Below are 23,879 nucleotides of genomic sequence, written 5' to 3'. Positions count from 1 at the left end.
TCAACATATAAATAGATACATGATTTAAATTTAGAATGGAAATTTCCACAATATGATATGACAAATGACGTTTGAAAGCAAAGTGAGTAAAATATATGTTAAAGTAGGAAAACCAAGGACAACATTCTGGTGTTTATGTTGTATTTTGACCCTTTGGTTTCCTCAATCCTCCAGGGTTATTACATATGATGTGTATATAATGAGCATGTGTATCATTAATTTATCAAATCATTTTCAACTTTCGGTTTAAAATACTTATTCAGCGAGAAGGAAATAAAATGGTATACATTATAAGACAACGTGAGTTCTAAATTTTGTTGTTGAAGAATTTATGTAAAAACTTGGAGTATGAACATGGCACACCGTTTTCTATTGTCATGAAACGCTCGTCGAATAATCGAGTTTACGGTGACGTTCTTTAAAAAGATGTTTCATTGTTTGCACTTTTGGTATTACTACTTCTTTGAAATTATACCATTACTACCAACAAGTTTCGAAAGACAACTGCGACGATAGATTAACAAGCGAGATCGGTTCCCTAAGCATACCTTTGAATTTTAAAAGCGTGATCGTTGGGAGCTGAGACGAAACATAAGGAGCAAAAAAATAATAATAATAAAACAAATAAGGTTATGAACTGCAAAACAAGTTAAAAACGCGTTTTTTACTAATCATTTAGTGATGCATTTGGTGATATTAAGACGCTATACCCTAAAAAAAACTTGAAAACTGTAATGTAACATGCATGCTGATCAGGGACGAGAACTTGACTAAAGATTTGTCTCATTTTGCCATTGTTAGACCTTCAAATTAGCCTAGAAGTCTGTGGAGAAAGCGAATGTTTTCAATCGATATTTCTGCAATATAACCGAATTAAATACCGATGGTACATGAATGTAAGAACAAACCTGTCTTCTACGATAGGTGTGAAAATAGTTTGAATAATATCTCGGTTAGTAAAGGAAATGTTATCGATATATTATTCACACTTAATGATAACCATGAAAAACTGTGACCAAAGCTTACTTGTAGACATCCCCCGCTCATCTTCTAAGACACCATATATAATACCTCATTCAGCTACTCTTCAATTTATGCAGAGTCACTACTCTATACTGAGGAAATTATGTAAGGAACAAATCGTGAAATTCAGATATCAGTAAAGCGTTTTTTTATTATACGGAGACCTTTTTTATTTTAAGTAAGAACATGGAATCAAGTGCCCTTTTTTTTCAACAGCTTTTCATTGTTTATGTATCAAAAAGATGTTTGTCAAATGTTGGTAAACAGTGGTCGGTGTGCCCTGAGGGTGCCGGACTGGATCTGGTATTATTCAAAACTATCTGCGATGTCATTAATAAATATTTAGTACTGATTTTGCTATATTATGTGATGAAGATTTTTCTGTTATTCATGTAATAGCAGATACCAGAGACTAAAATAATTTTGTTACCCTTGATGTACAATACATAGAAAATTGGTCCGAGAAATTGGGTGTTTTCTATTAAATTACAAATAAACAAGGACCTTGTTCTTTACAATAACTTGTCCTGTGTCAGTTTTTGAAAATCATAATTTTAATTGCAAAAAGAAAGGGCATATGCATATATCTGTTTTAATTTCAAGATGTTCTTATAAATTTCATCAGAGCATTTTATAATATACTGTCATTTGTCTTAAGAACAACTAATAGTACTGTTTCAAACTGTTAATAATGTTATTAATTCTCAAACCATTGATTTCTTATTGAAAGGTGATGTATACAATGTATGTACATCTTGAGAAAACTGTGTGTTTATGCTGTACAGAAATCTATCAACTGTACAAATACTTACTTCGATTGAACGATAAAATGTCCTGTTAAACGTTTCATACGTCTCGATGACTTTCATTTTGTTGACGAACATTACAGACCTAACATTATTAACTTGATATTGTTTATAAAATCAATATAGCATACAACAGAAAAAAAAACGATGTGCTGTATTTTAAGTTGCACATGTAAAGTGTCCGCTTGAATAGTTAACATAATAGCATAATTTTTATACTTTATATGCAGTTATATTGGGCATCGTTGATTAACCCATGGTTGCACTGAAAAAAAAAAACGACGAAAACGACGTGATCTTGTGAGGTTGCTGGGGTGTTATAAAATTGAATATTTCAGACTAACTGGGCATAATCTATTTTAAAGATATTATCATGGTGATTGACAATATGAAATGAAGGTCTTTATACTGCAAAATGTATCAAATATCAATATAGAACTGGGTAGACATGGCGATGATTAAACTACTGCTAAATCAAACTCGTTTATTTAAACAGAACAGTAACAATACATCATTGTAGCAACTCTTCTAAATGACAAATTACATAAAATTACTTTATGCTAGACAGCATAGGCCACAACACAAAAAATGTCGAAATGCCTACCATACATTCACGTCGTGCTTTCAAACATGTAATCATGATTTACGTATGACAAATCCAAATTAAATCGTTCATCTTACGTAACTATTGACACAACACTTGATAAATGCGTTTTTCTTCCTTTTATCAGAATACACTATTCATACAAAAAATTAAGTTTATCTATTCGATTAATAAAGTAAAGGAGCAACCAGGACTATATACACTATATACTAGGAGCATAAAACCAGATGCAACGGTATGGTAGGCGTCTTTTTCTTGTGTAAAAACAACCAGATTTGAGCGGAAATCAAACGAATGTATTGCAAGGATAAAGACTAGGCATGGAAAACAAAAACAAATAACATAGGAAATAGGAGCATGGACCAGATACACCGGTAGAGTAAGCATCCTCTGCTTTTATAGAAACACCCGCCAAGTTGTTCATAAAATGTCCCCGTCAGGATAGAAAGAGGACATGAAAAAAAAGACACAAAAAATCGGGGTATTTTCCGCAACCTCTGGCGTAACATACGAGTTGTGATATTCAAACTGTATGCGTAGGTGCTGATAGGAATGAATCTTTGTTTATGTAGAGTAAGCAAACCATCGTATAAGACATGTAACAAAGTTACGTGCGTTAGAATCTTCAATTATCCTTAGAATGTGTAGCAATAAAGTAATATAAGTACATGCCTATTCCTACTCTTAGTTGAAATACAACATATAAGTCTCTACAATTTTTCAGTTGGAAGCCTTTAATAAAGCATTGTCGGAGCTGCAAGGATCCCAGAGAGATATTAAAGATACTCTTCGACAAACATGGTGATTTATGCTAAAGTGTATATTGTGTAGTAATTGATGAAAAACGTATTTAACATTTACATCACATGTAATTATAATTTGACACTTTAACAAATGCTTCTCTTACACATCATGATCCATCACATTTTAAAGGCTTAAATTTTAAATCGCTAAAGAAACCCTTTCTTTGACCTTATTTTTCTATGAACTATCCACAATTGGAGCCACTAAAATTATAAGAATAAAATAAGTTCTGAAGTGGCTCTGTTAAGCGTAAATAAGAATACAAAAAAGGTACTGTGACTACTTTTCATTTGTTGAGAACTCTCATTCAAATTACAACTTATTCAAAGCTTTAAAACTAACCTCTCTCATTTACTTTCGCATAAATATACCTGAATTTATTCTTATTCGAAGATGAATTATATTGTAATGATCAAATTATACACTTAAACACTGAAAAGGAAAGTTTTAAAAGATTATTTTGTTGCTCTTTTAACAAATAATTTGTAAAGCAGACAAATACTATCATTGTATATACAATTAGACAGTAACGTTTATGAGAAACTTAGCTCTTCCAAATTTTATGCGATATTTGCTTAGGTTCGGATTTTATAAAACGTTTTTATCTAGATGCTGAATATTACGAATATTAAACTTCACTTATTTATGATTTTCAAACTTTAGTGATATATGGAGTTTAACCAGTAAAACAGTGGAGTCCGTTGAAGGTAGGTGTATACATTTACATAAACATGCAATGATCGTGTCGTGTCGGCATTTATCATGACATGTCCTTACAGATGAAGTTCTTTTGTAATCGTTATGATTATTACCAAAATATTTATTTTGTTTATCTGCCATTGGTCGCTGTGGAATACTTTCAAAATTATATTTTATTTTTTATTTTAAACCTACAATTCGTAGACAAAGCTAACCATATAAATTAGAGCTTATATTTCAGAAACAGAATTATAGCGCATTTGGCTCTGAAAATCATTTTTCGTAATTAATTTTGTTTAAAACGTAAGTAGTCGTCAGGTGACATGTCGTATTGGTGTGACTTATAATAACAAGAACAAAAAATAAACATAAAAACAAAAATTGTTATAATGAAAGATATAGAAGCTGCAATAATAATGTGAAAAATTGTTCAACATTATTGAAAAACAAAAAAACAAACAAAGATGCTTTGATTGTCATTATCTTTGAAGTATGCAAACAAAATCACATGGTGCATACTATATATCCTGCGAAACATTTGATATTCACACTAAATAATCTGCGAAGAAGTGAAGTCTCAAGTGTGCACCACAGGCCATGAGGATATTTCAAACCAAGAAAATATAATTCATTCCTGATAATTTTGTTTAGTATTAAAAAATAACAAATAATGTTAAAGACGTTTCTTTAAATTGTTTATGAGTTGATCGACGAACTTTTTTGAACGTATTACAGGTATTTCCGAAATTAAATTAGTCCTAGGCAATCGAAATTTAGGAACACAAGAATTTGTAACATTATCGAGTTTTCAAGGACTATGTATTAAATGTTTACCCAGAAAAGTTCGATGAACGATATACTTGTAACGCCTGTTCGATTTTATTTATGTAGTTCTTCAATTATACCTGATACACGGTCAGCTACGGTAAAGTAAAAAAAAAACAAATTGAAGATAACATAAAAACCTTCGACCAATCAAAAGTCGTCGGTTGCCTTTAGCAGTGACATTGCATCATAATTGTCTGTAGTCCATGTCAAGCATAAAAACACACAGACTCATGTAATACACAATGAAAATAAAAAGAGCTACAGGTTTTACTTTAAATTAAGAATATGTTTATAAATGTTCTTCTACAACTAATGCATTTGTTTGTACATAGTACTTCTCATAACTGCAACCTTTTTTATGTTAAAATCTAAAATTGAAACTTTAACTAGACGCAATATAGGTTGAACGTCAATAACAAAATGACTAAATTGTCATACTTTACATACTTACACGTTTTCGTATAAACTTGAATTCTAGCTTTGAAAATTAATCGATGTTTTTAATTCTCCATTTTGTTATTTTTTATCTAATTCCTTGTAGTCTGCAAAACACTTTTAAAATTAGATTATGTTTTTATGTTTCAATTTATGAAGCTATAGATAGAGTTGTCACAGATCTGGAAATACAGATTCACGAACAGTCTTGTTTAATAAAACAAATTACTCAACTGGCATTGAAACTTGAAGAAAATGTTAATGATTTGACCAGCAAGCTCAATAGGTCCAGTTATATCACTAGAAAAGTTACTAAAAGAAAAGTCGACAAGCCAATTTTCGCCAACAAGGTGAGAAATCAAACTGAAAATCAGACATGTGTTAATCAACATATTACTGGTGATACTTCTAGCTTTAACCAACTACATCTGCAATCGGAAAGTGGCAGTAGTTGGAAGCGAAAGTCTTTTTCGGAGAAGCATGATGTCTCGAAAGTCACAGTATCACACAAATCAACTGATCAAAAACGTGAACCAAATACACGTTGCCCAAACAGCTTTCAAACAAAAACCTGCGAAGAAGTAAAAATAATCGAAAGTTCAATCAGACATGAAACAACAAAGTTGTTAACACCAGATCATTGCAAAAGAACCAGTAATGTTTTAACAGCTCGACGATCAGATAAAAACCATGATCAACATTACAACAAAGATAAGAATAGTAGTAATTTAAAAAGTCAAGAAGACAGAGCTGCAAATGAAGACAAAACCAACACTACCAAGATAGGACAACAAGATACTGAAAACGGCAGTGACACCCAGAAGACAGCTAGATTTACGGTTCAGACGACGGACAACCTTGATGGTAGGTTCCAAAGAAGACGAGCGCGAAGAAATGACTTTGGATATAAACAAATAAGGTGTGATACCCAACGTGATAACCGAGTTAGATTTCATGGGAAACAGCAGTGCTTCCAAGGTGATAATTTAGCTACCGACACTGATAGTACTTTTGATCCACAATACGAGCCAAACATTAGAATTGATAGACAATCCACTGACACTGACAGGTAATATTATTTATTTACATGCATTTTCGAAATGTTTAAAACGAAAATTATTGCCGTTACACAAAATTTTTCCCTTCACATTTTCAAAGTCGATAAAAATATTACGCGTAAAAAGTTACTATGTTATTTGTAAATAACTTTCTACAAAGTCTTTCCTTAACGTTATATTTAAGTTTGGTGTTTAGAAAGTAAGTTTTTTTCCTATTTTTTGCAGCTTGCTTGCCGAGGCATTATCACAAGAAGACACTGAACAACGCCCAGAGTCTGGTGGTACATCTAGTAAGTAAGAGGGCCTTCTTTGAATTTTATACGAAGAATAATGCTGAATCAAATAACCAGAATTTTCATGGTTATATATAGTATGTTTAGCTAAATTGACAGATTAAACCGTTCATGTTAAAAAAATGTTGACTGTTTAAACCTTCTTAACGCAGAACCAGATATTAAACCGCATTTAATTATGTATGCATAGTTTATTTAGGTTTTAATATGTTTTGTTGAGAAATATTTACACTGTTTTAGTATTTAGTTAATTGTTTTTAATGTCAATGTACTATTTCTAATTTTCCATGAAGTAAATACTGCAAGTGCGGTCTATTTTTTTTTAATGAAAAGTTCTATGATCTATATTTGCAGGACAAGGATAACAAACGTTTGCTTCCATCCATATCTTCTGCTGTGTGTCGTGTAAGGGTAAATTGACATTTTGTTATGGTAATTTTATGTCACATGTCACTTCGGTCTTTTTATATATTTAGATTCCAAACCATTTGATAAACCAAAAACATTTGAAGATTGGTTGCATTATGCAGATGAGGTTAGAGTAACAGGTAATGTATCTATCATTGTTACAAAAAGTGTTGTTCTTGTTTTTCCATGCAAAGATAAATTTCAATTTTGTCCATAAAGAAATTGAACCCAGTACACCTTTCGGCTATTGAGATATGTTGTTTCACTCATCATAGAGTTCTTTTTCAAGTTCCAGCCATAATATAAACCTTTTGATTGTCATTCGTAGATGTTCAACAAAGGACGTAATTACGAAACAATTTTTTTTTAGTATTTCATAATTTTCTGATCTTCACATGTTGTGGCGGTCTCCCCTATTTTCCCCTGATTTTGTATGTTTAATTTTTTTTATAACTCTTTAGTAAATATAAAAAACGTAGTTGGATTTTGTGAATTATTTCTTTTTTAAGGACTTGCAAAATGTCAAGCTGGTTTGATACAACGTGGAAATCGGGGTCATATCTATGTTTTGGTACTTGACTGCTCTGCTCGAATGGATGGACAGAAATTTTCGACAATGATCAATACTGTTAAAACATACATAAACGGTATTATATATATATATCATATAGAAAGCCTCAATGTGATGTAGGTAGGCTGTGATTTTAATGAGGTTTTTAATCGTGTTGTTAGTGGTGCTGATTGTTCGATTTCTGTTTTCACTCATGTTTGACATTTGTAATATCAGTATATCTCTTTTTTTCAGGCCAGACAATTTATAGCAGTTAGGATACCATTTTACATCTTTCCGTTCGTCGGTCACACTTTGTATCCTTAACTCCTTTTTAACCACTTTGAGAGTGTTTTATTTTTACATGTACGTCTCACCTCCTGCCAGCTGTTTATAAAACTTTTATATTGATATTAAATGCTTTCTATTGTATATTAAGGTATCAAAGAAATAGCTATTACCTTTGATATTCACGATAACATAGGACTGGCTGTTTTTGGAGAAATGTCAACTGTGATTGTTGAACCAACATGTGACTACGACAAGCTGTTACAGCATATTGGTAAAAAAACAACAGTACTTTGTGGTTTAATTGCTTGTCTTATAATGCAGGGCCATTTCTTGTTTAATAACTTAGCGGACAAACATTTAATCAAAATTATGTTTTTAAATATATCTTTACATGTAACAGTAGCTGCTCATAAGATCAGTTTCTTTAACTTTTCAAACGTTGAACTAAACTCACTTCAATCTTTTTAAGCGACTTTGGTTGAACAAACCCGTTGATTAATGTATGCCTAATTAGGATTATAATGTTGCAGATAAACTTAAACCATATGGAGATGCTCCCTTGATCGGAGGACTACTGATGGGTCTTGCTGGAGTCCTTGGATGTAATGTGTCTTTAATTTTTTAACATATCTTTCGAACATAAGTAAAATAATTTATTGATGTATAAACATCAAATAATAACTAAAACAACTTGCCATTTCGATAATATAACGAAAATGAAATAGGAGCATCGTCTATTTAAGCAGGTCGTTCATATTAACGTATACACGAGTAAAATGTCCTTTTGTCTTGTACCCGCAATAATCCGGAATAAACCATAATTAGTAAATACATTTGAAAGTTTAATTGCTACATTGCATGTTTTTGAACTCTTTATTTATGTTTGACCAGATCAGATTGCCTACAACACACGAATAAAGGAGTAATCAAGGGAATCATAGTTATAGCGGTCATTAAAATAATGTAATCCAGGGATAAACACCATACATGGAACACAGATATACACAACCAAAAACATAAAGTAACTAAAATTATATATACAAAGTAACAAAAGCAAATGAGCAACTCAGACTCAACTAAAACCTGGGAACATGGACCAGGTGCACCGGAAGGATAGGCGTCTTCTGCTTTTCTAGAAACACCCGCCGAGTTGCTCATAAAAAGTCAAGTCCAGGGTAGACGAAAAAGGTAAGGAAAACTATGACCCGTTGAACAAACAAACCTCCACGGCGCAACGACCCACGGGTCCACGATGACGACCACAAAACCTCTGACTTCAATCTTGTAGCAACACACCCTGCTGTAGAAGCCCACCTGCCAGAACCCCAGCGCGATGCAAAAAGTCTGCGTAGTGTCGGAAATCTCTGGCATAACGTATGACGCGATATGAATACTCCATACGGATGTGCTGAAGGGATGTTGCCACAGATGAAAGGAAAGTTGACAATTTTCAATGGAAATGCATCACGTTTGAGGCTGACTTAACAGTGTCTGTAGTATCGTTTATTTCAAGTTCTTTGGGGGTAGATGCGATGTATTAAATCCTCAAAATTAGGATTGTTTAAGAAACACTTTGACATAAATTGTGCTGTATATTTATTGAATAATATAAGCATTATTTAAGTTTTTTACAGCTGGAAGAACAACAACATTTTTGGATTTTCAGTTGCAAGGATGTTTTATTGTTTTTACCGATAGTCTGTCCGAAAATGTTACAATAACACCAAGTTTAAATCCAGCATACAATTTCCTTGACGCCGTACCAGATGTAGTGAGTATTCATTCCCTTTAAAGATCTTGACCTACAGGTCATCTAAAATGTAGATTTTTTTCTGTATCAATGTTTGTTAGTTTTTTATTGGCCATTTCCATTTTGAATATAATAATTCTCTGGTAAAACTTTGGTATTTCTGTTGTTGGCGTGCCGTTTATAATTGTAAAATAACTTAATTGTTTCTTTTTATAAATTAGCTCTCAAAACATTGGAATATGTACAATTAATATCTTTAACTAAACTATTTTTAAAGCGACTGAGAGAAGCTGTAGCTGTTATAACTAATATAACAGTCCGTGGTGTTAAAATCTACTATGTTCCAGTTGAAGAAAACAGCAAAAACCAGGTATGAAAACTCTTAAAAGGTTTGAAAAAAGAAGCAATTATGTTTTGTATTTCATTAGAAAACCTGTATTAATATAAAGGTGATTTAGCATAAATGTCAAAGGAACTCGAATTTTCTTTCCGCAGTTCACAGTATACTAAAACAAAATTTATATTGCTTAAACACTTTTCATGCAGTTTATTTGAATTTTGGTACGGCACCATTATTTCAATCAACTGCTGACGCTACGGGTTTTTTTTTCGATATCAATTTTTTTTATACAGATAATGGAAATTGCTATTCGCCAAACCAACGGCAAAGTGGTAAAAACTCACGAAATATACCGCCTGGTGAGAATGACACAAACGCTGGTAGTTATAATTTAATTTCTTTTCCTGTTTCAGTCGTTGTTAAACATAATTGCTGAAACATACATTCACAATTAAAATATTTAAGTAGTTAAATTCACACATACATATTGATACTGCCTAGAGCGGCAGAGGATACATTCTAGTCACTTCTTTTAAATATTTTAATATACTTTAAATATTCATTTTATATGAACAATACCTAATTTAATATGTATAGCAAAACAGTACTTATATAAGCACATATAAGTGTCATAAAATCTTTACCTAAAAACATGTAAGTGTTTCCAAATCAACACTTACAATTCAGTTGCAATTTGAACATGACCTTATGGAGCACATTTTGGGATTTTATCTGATGTATTATGATTATTGTCTCTGTTTCATACGGAAAGATATTTGGGATGGCAAATTGATAAAACAATGAACAGAAAAACGTAAACATTTAACATGATGGTTCACGGTGTAAAGAAAATAAAGATAGTCACTATAAATTAGAACGGGAAAGCATGATATGAACTAATTGAAATAATCTTTAAATTTTTATTTTTGTACTTTGTAGTATCTAGCGTCAAACGTAGCATTAAACCTAAGATTTCAGAGGTCTCCATTAACCCGAGAGATAGTTCAGCAGAGAATCATTGGGTTAACTTCCCCTTATGACCAAAATGTAAGATTTTATTCTATCATTCGAACATGAAACTAAACTGTAAGGAATTTTTCTATACTATCTGTTTGATAACGCTTTCATACTGTTTTTGTAATTGAGTAATGCACACAAAAAATTTTCGGTATTTTCGCAGTGGACAGAAAAGCCCGAAAAATAGTACTTGCAAATATTTTCACTTGACAGAATCTGCGAAATAAATATATTATGTATTTATCTATTTTGTTATATGGATTTGAAAGCTTTTTTATGGAAACGCCTACTATGTTCTATATTTAAAATTCTGTTGAAACATGTTATATAGTACATCATCATTGTTATATACCGCATTTTTTATCCACGTTTTGCACTTAACTTGTATTATGTCTAAAATTCTCCAACCAAAAAGATTGTAACAATATTTTGACGGTATCAAGGGTTTTGATTCTGCATTTTTGATTGGGTGTATATTTGTATCTGAATTTTGTTGCATTTACTGAACATGTTTATTTTGTAACTTAAAATTTTATAATTGTCGTCGCAACAGGAAGATTGTATCGACTTGATTTTGGAATTAGCTGATCCAATCCCTGTAATGGTTTCAAGGGGATTATACACTGAACTGAAGTGCAGAACATTAAGTCTCGGTGACAGAGTAAAACACAGGCCTGACTTGGCATTTGGTGCTGAAAATTTACATTTTCATGGAACAGTTGTCGGACAGAATGATATAAGTGTGTTGTGTGCCCATTTTTATGACATTTCTAGGGAACTTTAGTAATTATTTGATAACAATAGAATCTTGTGACCTTGATTACAAACACGGTTTCACCTTTTTTGTTTAATGTGCACTTTTTGATTGTACAATAGTTTAACGTATAACACAAAACTATTTCATAATATTTGTACTAAAATGCTACCATTTAAAGTAATAAAAAAGTCGCCTTTGCATACTCTCAACTGAGATTTTCAAGGCATAACTTGCTTTCCAGGGAAAATAAATCTAACGTTTCCAAAACAAAAAAAACGGTTTTTTTTTCGGGAAAAAAATCCAAGGTTATTTAACAAAAAATGTATGTTAAGTTATTGTAAAGTTCTTTATGTTATACGACTTCTCTTTGTCTACTGTCTGCTTTTTAATTTCGATTTAATCTGTGGATTACCCATGATCCCATCGTTGTCATTATGATTTTATTTGTCGTAGCACAGTACTACGTTTAATTTGATTTTATTTGCTTACTTATTTATTTTGTATACTAAAGTTTTATTTTGTTAAAACTGCAGACCTCATATGGGTCAGATGGGACAATGATCTTCTTGACACTTATTTGTTTGATGAAAGAATCGGAATATTTCACATTGAAAAAATCCGAAACTACAGGACAGTAATGGACGGGATAATAGCTGTGGGATGTAGAGTAGAAAGAGGTACTTAGTAAGAAAATAGCAAGCTAGTACAAAGTATTGTGGAACAATTTCTAATCATGGGGAAATAGATATCTATAAAAAAAAAGCAAATAAATACGTGTACAGCATATCGAAATAAATACGGTTAGCATTTTTTTTGTATTTTCACTAAATGAAGGCATTTTTTAAACGGTAATCATGTTTCACTGATGAACATGACAGTACAATAAAAATACATAATTTTTATTGTAATGATTTTTCATATATAACTGCTATCTTAATCCTCCCTATTCAAACATTCAAAAAAAAAACCCATACATTATCCCTATCCCCATTCCTCATCATCTCATTTACCAACGAATTGGAAGTTAACCTCTTTCAGGTAAATGCCTATTATTGCTCTTAATCAATTATAATTGACGAATCTTTTTTCGTTTTTTTTTGTTTCATAATTCATTACGATGATGATCAAATAATAAAAAAAATAAATTAAAAAAAGTTAAAGGTTTAAGTTCAAAATTTCATTTTGATTGGGTAAGCTTTAATTGGATTTTGTATATTTTATTTAAAGTTTCACAAAAAAGAGCTACAGAAAGGATTTATAACTTATTTTCATAGGGAGTGATTGGACATATGATAATGAAGATGGAGGTCGCGGATGTCAGGGAACTGTTCTCAGTGTCCAAAGAAACGACTCTGCCATTGTGAGTCCAAATATGTATTCAACAAAACGCAATTTAAACTATATTACACAATAAAGTCATTTATTGAAACAGAATAACCGAAGTTAGTTCAAAATATGGCCCTGCATAATCAACATTATACCGCACATTTTAAAGTGTCATATTAATAAGTAAATCTTAAGTAACAAAATCAATCTGAAGACAAGAGTTGAACCGAATATATATTAATAACAATATCATTTAATAATGTTTTACAAAAATAAGTTTCTTCAAGGACTCAATTATTTGAAACTCTTTGATTTTCAGTGAAATAATTCCAGAAGTGATTTCCTGAGATGATAAAAGAAATCCCATGATAATAAGCTTTCGTTTCTAGTACATAGAGCAAATGTTGATCACTATGGTTTATAAATCGCATGTGAGAGGCATTTTTTTTCAATTTTTAGCAAGTAGCAGTCTTTCGAAATCTAGACAGAGGGTAATTCATGCATGATATAAACCCAAATTCAGTCTTATATTTTGTTCAGAAACTGTTGTGGATCACATAACCAGTCTTAGTTTTTTTTTCATTTGACGGTTGCGCTTTGAGTTAAAATTGATATAGATTGTACATAAAATTAGCACTTTGCAAGAGTTGTCTTTCTTCATTTGGTTTGATTTGGTTGATTTCGGTTAACGTGCAGTTTTCTCAAAAGTACAGATCTAAATACAGAATGAACTACTGCCACATAAACGTATAGCATATGTAGACCAAAAAAGCATAGGCTGATCCATGGATTTTTTTACACCATGTATCACCTTACAGTAGACAATGTCTGAATTGTATATGGACTGATACTTAAGAGCTTAATTTGGCCCGTGATGAAAGTGTTGCTGTTCTGTGTGAATATCCGTTATCGGAGTATTAGTAGCCTAATGACAATATCGTTTAGTTCCTCTCCTTGAACAAACAATAAATGTCAGAGGTAATCAATCGATCTTTGATATTAATTAGGCAGACTAATAACTCAAAATAACTTTTGTACACGTGAGTAAAACGCAAATAACCAACGTGTGTCTCCTTAAGCGTATTGTCAGCATATTAGACACATACATTTTAAATCTTTATCTTACTTTTGTATTATTTCTTCTAGCAATAACCTTAAATTCATGAAAGGCATAACTTGCAAGCTCCACTGTAAATTACTTCGAACTACTTAAACGTTAGAACAAAGTCATGTGCCGTTATTAGCCGACCTTAGCCGAGTATGAAAATATGACAATTAGTTTAGAAATGCAGTAAGAACATGCATAACACTGATGATATTTGAAAAAAAAAATATCACAGCTGTCTATATAATTATAATTTTCTGTTGACAGGTTCGTTGGGACTGCAGAACAGTTGTAATGTACAGAATGGGTCAAAAAGGTCTTTTCGAAATTAAGTTAAGGTATTTATTTTATAGTATTCATGCTAAGATTCAATTGTTTAATATAGTCTCACTGCATATATACTTACATATCGACATAATAATATATTTCAATTACATTCAAATATAAATTTGTCATTCTTCAATTAACTACAGGAGAATGTCCTAATGTACAAGGACGACACATTGTTATATACATGGAACATCATAGTAAAATACAACGATGTACATACATTGATAAAATAGATATATGAATATGCATTGACCAAATCAAATACATATATGTACATACATTGACAAAGAGTAATGAAGGGAACCAAGTTTATAGCGGTAATTTCATGATGACGACCATAAAACTTCTGTAGTGATGACTGCAATCTTGTAGCAACATTACCCTGTTCCAGAAGCCTATTTGTTAGAGTTCTAGCGCGATACAAAAAGTCTGCGTAGTTTCGGCAATCTCTGGCATAACGTATGAGTTGTGATATGAACACTCCATACCTAGGAGCCGAAGGGATGTTGCCACAGATGAAAGGAAAGTTGACAATCCTGAATGAAAAGTCATCACGCTTGTCGTAAAGTTTGGTCAAGATATGAGGCTGACTTCACAGTGTCTGTAGTGTCCTTTATCTCAAGGATAAAGTAGATACATATACAAACATTGACAAAATAGATATATGTACATACATTGACAAAGTAGATATATGTACATACATTGACAAAGTAGATATATGTACATACATTGACAAAGTAGATTTATGTACATACATTGACCAAATAGATATATGTACATACATTGACAAAGTAGACATATGAACATACATTGACAAAGTATATATATATATATGTACATAAAAAGTATCAAACAAACAATGATATAAAACACATCTTTGACGTAGAGCAGGAATTTGGCAATATAACTACCATTATTTTCATTAATGAGTAAAATATGGATTTATCATCATTTTATGAAGTTAGGAAGATACCTGCTTTTTGTAATATATAAATAAATATAGACTGCCTTTAGATCCTTTTACATGTTAACAATTCACATTTTTCTCCTTGTATACCAATGTTAATTAATTTTAACCTGGTCTCGTTATGATCGAGTTATTTTTTCACTTTTTGTCTTATTTAAAACAATTAGCATTTTACTCCAATACTCCAATCAGTTATGTATTATCAACATAAATTTTAACTGAAAATAATCATTATTTGATCACTGCATTTTTTGTCGATATCGATCTTTTTAATTAACCGTTTGAATAGGTTCTAACTTATCTCAATCAAAGTCAAATTTTGTACAATTGACCAAAATTAAACATAAGCCAATTTGTTTTAAGAAATAGAGGTTTCCAATTCATGACAATCTGATACAGCATCATCAGGATATATTGTCCAAATACCATATTAAAACATAGGCTCGGTTCTAATGAAATGAATGAGAACTGACAAGTATCCAAAACAGCTGACCAATAATTGATGACTGACCTAACTGAATTGTACACTAATGTGGTGAAGATAATTTGTTGGATGTCAAGATGGGTGCATACATTTGATAATGAATAGTTTTTATGCTTGACTAGCTTACCTGACAACAGCCTTTGATATGTTTTTGTTATCTAAAATTTCATTCAGTACCAAACTGAATTTTGAAAGCTAGATTGAATATTTTCCCCATTTAATTCGAAATCTGATTATAACATCTGATGAGTTTCCAAATATGGATGTATACACTATCAAAATATCAATATCATTATCATTATTATCACTTTTCTTGTTCTCCGTTGAATTAATACATATTCATTTCATCAAACATTTTAGAAATAGTATAAGAATCACGATACATAGTTTTGTATCTCGAAAAGTATGAACATTTTTTTTTCTGTTTTCAAGTAAGTCCACTATTGAGTCTTTGATTTGTTTGAGAAAAGACAAATTATTACATGAATATAATTAATTTCGTATGACAGTTTAGTTTAAAATCTCTTCAAGGAATGCCAAAAATATCAATACAATTGATTAAAAAGACTTTTTGTATATTGTAACATGTTTCTCGATTATATTTGTTATGTATTTTAACATTTTTCAGCGAAGATTCGTGTTTAACAACGAGCCATGCCGATGCGAGGGTACACAATCCTGACATAGATAATGAGGACGATGTACAATTCGATGAATATATCATCCCAACCAACTGAAAACGTGAAGGTTAGTTTCATTATGAATATTTTACCATTTCTTAATTTCTTTTTGTTTGATGAGAGGTTTAGACATCAATGTACCATGTATGAATTCGCGATTTTAAAGAAATATTCTATTATGAATTCATACACGTTAAATGTCTTTTATCCATCTTTTCTGCATTTACGTATTAATTCAATAAAAAGACTACCCACGGTATGGGAGACCTCTGCTTGAAATTGATAGTGTAAGTAAACTGACAAACCAAGTATATTAAACCAATGACTGAAAACTATATGGACTTCCATAAAATGACTATGGATTTATAAAGCATATACCGTGAAAACTGTCTAAAATCTGACTTTGAATAATCAAAAATCAGTCTAAAATATTTTTAAATCTTTAAACTCCTTATATCAATTTATATGTTTTTTTAACCTTGGCTAACCGAACACATTTTTAAGTCTAAGAGAGTTTGATTTAGACAGGTTTCACATTTAAGACAATATTTTTAGCTATAAATTTTTAACAGTATTCTTTAAGTATGATATAAAGATGAAAACAGTACAATTATGGTTTTTATCTTTATAAACAAATTACGAAAATAAAAAAAAACAGACACATATTCAAAAATGCTTTGCTTCATAAAACTTTTGTTTTGTCGTTTATATTATTATATTACATCAAGCCTAGAATAATTTCAGCAATTATTATTCTTTAAGATACACTATGGCTTTACGGAAAAAGAAGAAAATCCATTCCTCAACCGAAACAAAATAAATGATATACGCAGGAGAAGATTTGTTCATCGAATGCAATGTTTCAATGACCTCCAGACAGATGGATTTTTAAAATCATTTTGATTATCCGCTTATGGAATAAAGAATAAAAGAGTTTGTTACTATGTAAATGATGCTTTACCACTTTCTAATTTTCGCCGTTGTGCGTATGCGCGCTGTCAAAATGTAAAACACTAACGGATGAATGATTAAAAGTCGCTTAAATTGAATGATAAAAAAATAATAACAAAATTAGAACAACATAAAATATTAGCAAAAAAAAAAAACAACAAACAAACAAACAAAAAAAACAAAAAAACAAAAAAAACAAAAAACAAAAAGCATGACAAACAATGCCGACCTTTTAGTGCTCGTTAAATTTTCCGACAACTTTATTTACTGTTTTTTTTACTGTAAAAGTCCAGCAACGCAACCAACGATAAATTGTCGACTCAAATTTTGTTACGACTTAAATGTTACCTTCTAAACGAGTGACTTCGTGGGCAGAAGGCAGACACTTTTAATAATGACAGGAAATAAGCTGAAAGTATGGATAAGTTATGAACAAATTTCCAAAAATAGTAAAATAAGAAAAATGTAAGAAAAAGCAAGTCATAGGTAAAGGGAAAACAACAAACAAAATACAATGACCGAAATAGAAACTACTAATAAAACTGTTTCTCAAAAATATATAAAAAAAAACCAAACAAAACAACAACAACAAAAAACAACACTAGACAGTGGACTGCACATCTAGCGCATCGATCGAGCAACCGTTCTATCTTTCTATAGAAAATCAATTAGTTGCTTATGTCATTTGTGATTTCATAGTGAAATGATTGGTAAAAAAAGGTTCTATGGTTATATATGTAACATACATTTGACGAAAACATTATTTTACATGCAATTATTACAGCTTATTACGATTAAATAAAGAAATAAGCAGTAATTGTGACAATTTTACATATATAACGAAAACTTGTATCTACACTTTCCAAAAAGTAGTTTCATCTCAGAATATTATGCTTGTGTGTATATGCAGGATATATGTTTCGTATATATTGTTATTTGTACAAGTTATTACTTGAACGAATGAATGTATAAACACGTTATTACAAAAGAAAACAAACAAACATAAAGGATTTTCAAATCAAGTTAAAATTAGCTTTTTCTTTTCGATTTGTCAGCAGCCTCTTTCTTCTTTTTGAAAAAATCAATAAGATTCGCCACCGCTGAGGGACATTCATCTTCTAAACCAGCATCTCGCAACATTCCCAATACTCTATATACATTTGTTATACCTTGCTCAACTGCCTGTCGTACAATTCGAAATAGTGGTGGTTCAAGGTCGCTGATTATATCCTTCATTGATTTAACAACAGACTGAAAAAAATGCTATTAATTATGAAAACATATCCAAAATCGACCAATGTTCAAAGATATTCCTTTTTAATTTTGGATGTACCATTCTGTATAAGAATCAGGCAATGAGTGGCACATCATAATTCTCAATTTGGTATTTTTTGCCTGAAATATATTCAATACATCTAAAATAATAACTACAAATCTATTTAAATCAACTCTGAAGCACCTAGATCTTGAAAGTGTAATTTTATTATTTGCACCATTAGATTCAAGGAAAAAAGACAAGATTTTCTATAGCACTTTGTTTAATTTCGTTGAAATGCTCTGAAAACGAATATTTCAAGGACAGATAACTTTGTCATAAATGTTTTTTTTCAAATATTATATTGAAAAATTTCTGGACAAATTCAGAGATTCTGAGATCTAATAATGATCTTTTCAAATAACGTGAATTTATATTGTCAGATCGGTGGGGTTTTGACATGCATTTCTCTGATTTCTCCAACTTTGCCTGATACCTACAAAAACTCGTGAAAAGATATGAAAATGTTTTGACACGTCAAAACGTTTAACACAAAAGTCCACGAATCTTTATTGATTTTGTATTCATAAAAAATCACAAACCACTTTAATAATTCTTAAGGGCTTTTTAACCAATCGCAACAACCCGAAAGGCAAAATTAAAACGATATTATTTCCTTAAGATACTTCACGTCTCTCCGAATGTCCATTGAGCGTAACCTATTAGTCAGTTGTCCATGAAAGCTGTTTTTAATCCAGACAATGAGTATTGTACTTGTAATCATTCTTTGAGTGCTTGAATGCAGTAATCAAAAGAATGTAATCTAGAGACAAAAACCAGACATGGAAAACCGACATAAACAACAAAGAACATAAAGTAAATAATATCATACATAGAAAGTAAAAAAAGCAAATGAGCAACTTGGACTCCATTAAAAACTGGGAACATAGACCAGGTGCACCGGTAGGGTAAGCGTCCTTTGCTTTTCTAGAAACACCCGCCGTGTTGCTCATAAAAAGTCAAGTCCGGGGTAGACGAAAGAGGAAAGGAAAACTATGACACACTGAACAAATCAGTTTTCATTGCGCAGATGGATACACCGTAACGATCCACGATTTCATGATGACGACCATAAAACTTTTGTAGTGATGACTTCAATCTTGTAGCAACTAAACCCTGCTCCAGAAGCCTATTTGTTAGAATTCTAGCGCAATACAAAAAGTCTGCGTAGTTTCGGCAAGCTCTGGCATAACGTATGAGTTGTGATATGAACACTCCATGCGGAGGTGCTGAAGAAATGTTGCCACAAATGAAAGGAAAGTTGACAATTTTGAATGAAAAGTCATCACGTTTGTCCTAAAGTTTGGTCAATAACTTTCCTTTACCATCGATTTCTAAGTGTAGGTCAAGATATGAGGCTGACCTCACAGTGTCTGTAGTATCCTTTATCTCAAGTTCTTTGGGGTAGATTGGATGTATCAAATCCCCAAACTAGGATTGTTTAAAGATAATACATCAGCTATATAGCGGAAACTGAGATTAAAGGATCTAGCTAAACGATATTCATTCTTTAGGATAAGATCAGCTGTAAAATCAGCATCATAAGAGTGAAGGAATATGTCAGCAAGTAGAGGAGCACTATTTGTTACCATTTGAATGCCGACCGTTTGTTGGAAAACGCGTCCACCACACTGGACACATATTTTGTCGATGAAAAATTCCATGTTTTGTAAACATGTTCTTCTGTATATTTGGAAGATGATTTGGAATGTATGGACAAAGTATGAGGAATCTCGACCAAGAACTATATATTTGTATCTAGGTGTACCATCTTTTTTGCAAAAAAAAAACAACGATGTGTAATGTTTTTGTGTCGAGATTTTAACTGAGTATGGGGAATAAAAGTATACAGTGTTGAAAAACCATAGGTGTTAAGAATTTTATATTCTGATAATAGTCTTGAACTAATTGTCTCCAAAAGATCTTTCGAATTTTTCAGGATCCACATTGAATTAATACTACTACGGGAGAAACAAGTATTGTGGTAGGACTGCAGACTCTCTTTGACAGCTGTGAGTATAGAAGTTCAACGTTTTGAAAGAGGTTTGGTGCTACATTTTGCAGATCCAGCTATATAACGTTGTTTGTATGGATTCTTGTGGAGTTAAGATGTTTCCAAAGTTAGTGCAGTTTTGATTGATATATATACTGTAACAAAATTTCTTTAAATATCAACATGTACCATCACATTTTGCAGTAAAATTCTGATGAAACACATGTACATTCCAAGTGCATCACATTAGATTTAGCAATACTATTTAAATATTAATTCTATATTCAAGGATGAACAATCCTGAACTTATTCCTATATTATTTGTATAGTATATTTGAAGAAGGGGTAATTATCTATAGCTATGAATTGTGTTTAAATTGGCATTCAAGAATATGGGAAAGATGGCCATTCTCAAGCCTGTCCGTCTACTTTGAATACGTTTGGTTTCCGGGTGAAAATTCTATAGATGTGTAATAAATCATTATTTGTTCTTTCTATTATACAATATCTCTGCTTATCTGATTAAAGTTCGTTAGTCATTGAGAAAGGTTTCTTTACAATTTTAGCTTTTAAAGATAATTCTAAAGACAATACCTCGTTGAATCTACTCTGCCTTTCAGAACTTAAGTCTTTTACATTTTTAGCAGACACTAATTTTCCTTTGGTCATCTTTGCTAAAAAATGCATAGGATCTTTCGGGTAGCCATCAACCATTTCAACCAATTTGTCAATTGAAGTCTATTAGCAAATAGAAGTAATGGTAAATTGAATAATAATTGTTACAGAAAAGGAGAAACAGCTAACATTATGAATTTAAACGAAACACCCAAAATAAAATAGTATCAGAATATCCAAATCTGCATAAAAAAGCAAACTGACCAGAAAAGGAAATATTACGAACAAGCAGTGAAAAAGGAGAACTGATATAAACAATAGGACAAGACAAATAGATTTTTCGTCCTTTAAATGCTCAATAAGAAACTCAAACTAGAAATACCAATACAAAAATCATAATTTAAAAAGAATTATTCAAAACAACATAGTTTTACCTTCAAATTTTAATGAAAAGCAACAAAGATAAAGAAAAACAAACAAACAAACAAGCACAAGTTACCATACGGTTGTTATCATACTTACCTCATCAAAACCTCCCACTGGTATGCAGTTTATTTCGGCATTGTTTTCTTCTAAAAAAGTGCAGATTTCTACAATGTTTTTGTTAACCTTCAATAAAAAAAAACCACACTTATGAAATTACATGACGAGCTTATAACATCAACTACATTTCTATAGTGTGATTTGAGTTACATGTACCTGTGTAATCTACATTAAGTGTTGCGATCGATAAATCAAAACGCTACGTCAAAAAGTAACAAAATACGTTTTCTAACAACCCAAAATCAATAATTACAAGATAATATAAGGAAAGATATCACAAATTGATGAATAAGCTACAATATAAATGTAATCGTCTTAAAAATGTTGTCTGTGGTTTTTTCTTTCTAGTTGTTATGCAAAAGGTAAATCCAATACCGGTACAACTCACCTGTTTTGTGGTTTAAACGTTTGGTAGCGGGAATGTTTACTGCAGATGTTTATAAGATTTTGCTAGCAGTTGCTTTGCTTTGATTAATGTTTTAGTTTTGTCGTTTCTCAAATATTTTTTATACACTATTGTTATTCTTTATTCATATTTTTATCATTAGTTGATACCTCATAGTTTTCATCACTATCTCTACATTTTATGAATGTGTCTGGAGTAAAAACGCCGTCTGATATTAGGATGATTCTTATAAAGTTTGACAATGAACGTCTGTTTGTACCTGCGTTAGGAGAGAACAAAAAACAAGTTACCCATATCAACTTCGGTAATTTAAAATTTAGTATTAATAGATGACAATTACTCAGTATATTTATTTGCTACTTGGAAAATAATATCACATTGTACCCGTAACCATATGTCCAGAGGTAAAGGTTGTTTAATAAATGTACATTTGAAAGCATAACTCGTTACTACTGCACGTGTCTATGAGATTTTCATTTCATGTGTAACTATTTCCCCGTGTATAGTTTTTTTGTTTAAAAATCCATTTATTTACTTTGTTAATAAATTTCCTCTTGTGCAACGCTTTATTTTTACTTTGTCAAATCAGACTCTGTTTCTTTCTCATTTATTTATATGGTTAAAAATGTAGGTATAACATATTATCATGTTTTGACTTTTAAATACAGTAACCCTTGTTATCATATGTCTCATATGTCGCCGTACCGAACTATACATTAGATGTAATTAATGCATTATTAATCAATATGTTTTTTTCAATTGCCTCTAGGTATATACAAGAAACAAAGATGATACTCTTCCTACCCGAAAATGACACACGGAATATTTAAAAAATACATATTATGAAATGACAACATGTTCTAATAGACATATGTGTAAATTACAGCATTCAAAGTTATTTTTCATTAACGCAAATGTGTATCTCTTCAGTTGCTTGATATTTTCTATACATGTTCATGGCTTTATTTTATACACATGTAATTTAAACAAAGACTATGATAAATAGATAGTTTTTTTACTAGATATTGACAAATACAGAAAATTTAACTTCGTGATAAAGTTGTGGAAAATCAAGATGAATAAAAAAATCCCAGAAAAGGCAAATCATATTCCTCTCTACTGGAGGTGTTATACAGTTCAACTGTCCTACATGTGATCCAACAAAACTGTCATTATCACGTCTTGTAATTAGCTATCAAAACAAATAATCCGTAAAAAATGGTTGTTTATTTATTTCTGAGCTGCAAATGGTTTTGGAACAGTGACTCACGATGAGACAACAAGTTTAGAAAAAATATATTTCGAATGTCTGTTCTCAACATAAATATTCAGCTTTAAATGTTTGAAATTTCTACCTTATAAGAGAGAACAATAAATAAAAAATGTACACTGCACAAGAAATTCCTTGACACGTTTGAAGGCTGAAAAATGTAGAGATAATTTCTCCTGAAAACTACCCCCAATTTTTGTTACAACAAGCTCCACTTAATTAAATCAAAAG

The 23,879-nt window shown here is 31.2% G+C and overlaps 2 protein-coding genes across 8 annotated transcripts in view; one reads left to right on the top strand and one right to left on the bottom strand.

Moving 5' to 3' along the window:
- Positions 1-23,383, top strand: LOC148621593 (uncharacterized). 4 transcript variants are annotated; one of them, XM_088576134.1, is made up of 19 exons: positions 1-82; positions 3,158-3,234; positions 3,901-3,944; positions 5,359-6,268; positions 6,483-6,547; positions 7,027-7,098; positions 7,468-7,605; positions 7,948-8,070; positions 8,330-8,401; positions 9,434-9,570; positions 9,827-9,919; positions 10,183-10,269; positions 10,829-10,936; positions 11,460-11,646; positions 12,197-12,340; positions 12,938-13,023; positions 14,362-14,432; positions 16,504-16,622; positions 23,148-23,383. In XM_088576134.1, exons 1-18 carry the CDS (start codon positions 65-67, stop codon positions 16,610-16,612), a joined length of 2,541 nt encoding a protein of 846 aa, XP_088432260.1. In that variant the 5' UTR covers positions 1-64; the 3' UTR covers positions 16,613-16,622; positions 23,148-23,383. The 4 variants fall into 4 exon arrangements, with proteins under 4 accessions (XP_088432260.1, XP_088432259.1, XP_088432261.1 ...); XM_088576133.1 differs by lacking the exon at positions 23,148-23,383 and adding an exon at positions 17,318-17,505; XM_088576135.1 differs by lacking the exons at positions 14,362-14,432; positions 16,504-16,622; positions 23,148-23,383 and having other exon boundaries at positions 12,891-13,025.
- LOC148621592 (uncharacterized) overlaps positions 18,049-23,879 on the bottom strand; it is a 50,598-nt gene continuing 44,767 nt past the window's right edge. For all 4 annotated transcript variants that reach the window (XM_088576129.1, XM_088576131.1, XM_088576130.1 and 1 more), the window contains 4 exons: positions 22,528-22,637; positions 21,952-22,038; positions 21,409-21,552; positions 18,049-18,757 (listed from right to left, as the gene is read on the bottom strand). In XM_088576129.1, the coding sequence (XP_088432255.1) occupies positions 18,536-18,757; positions 21,409-21,552; positions 21,952-22,038; positions 22,528-22,637 (563 nt within the window). In that variant the 3' untranslated portion in view covers positions 18,049-18,535. The remainder of the gene's footprint in view (positions 18,758-21,408; positions 21,553-21,951; positions 22,039-22,527; positions 22,638-23,879) is intronic.

The sequence above is a fragment of the Perna viridis genome, chromosome 3, assembly GCF_037379345.1.
Source record: "Perna viridis isolate PV_CMFRI_1.1 ecotype Kerala chromosome 3, ASM3737934v1, whole genome shotgun sequence".
Taxonomy (NCBI): Eukaryota; Metazoa; Mollusca; class Bivalvia; order Mytilida; family Mytilidae; genus Perna; species Perna viridis.
Note: the sequence above shows the minus strand (reverse complement) of the source record. Positions and strands in the feature narration are given on the sequence as shown.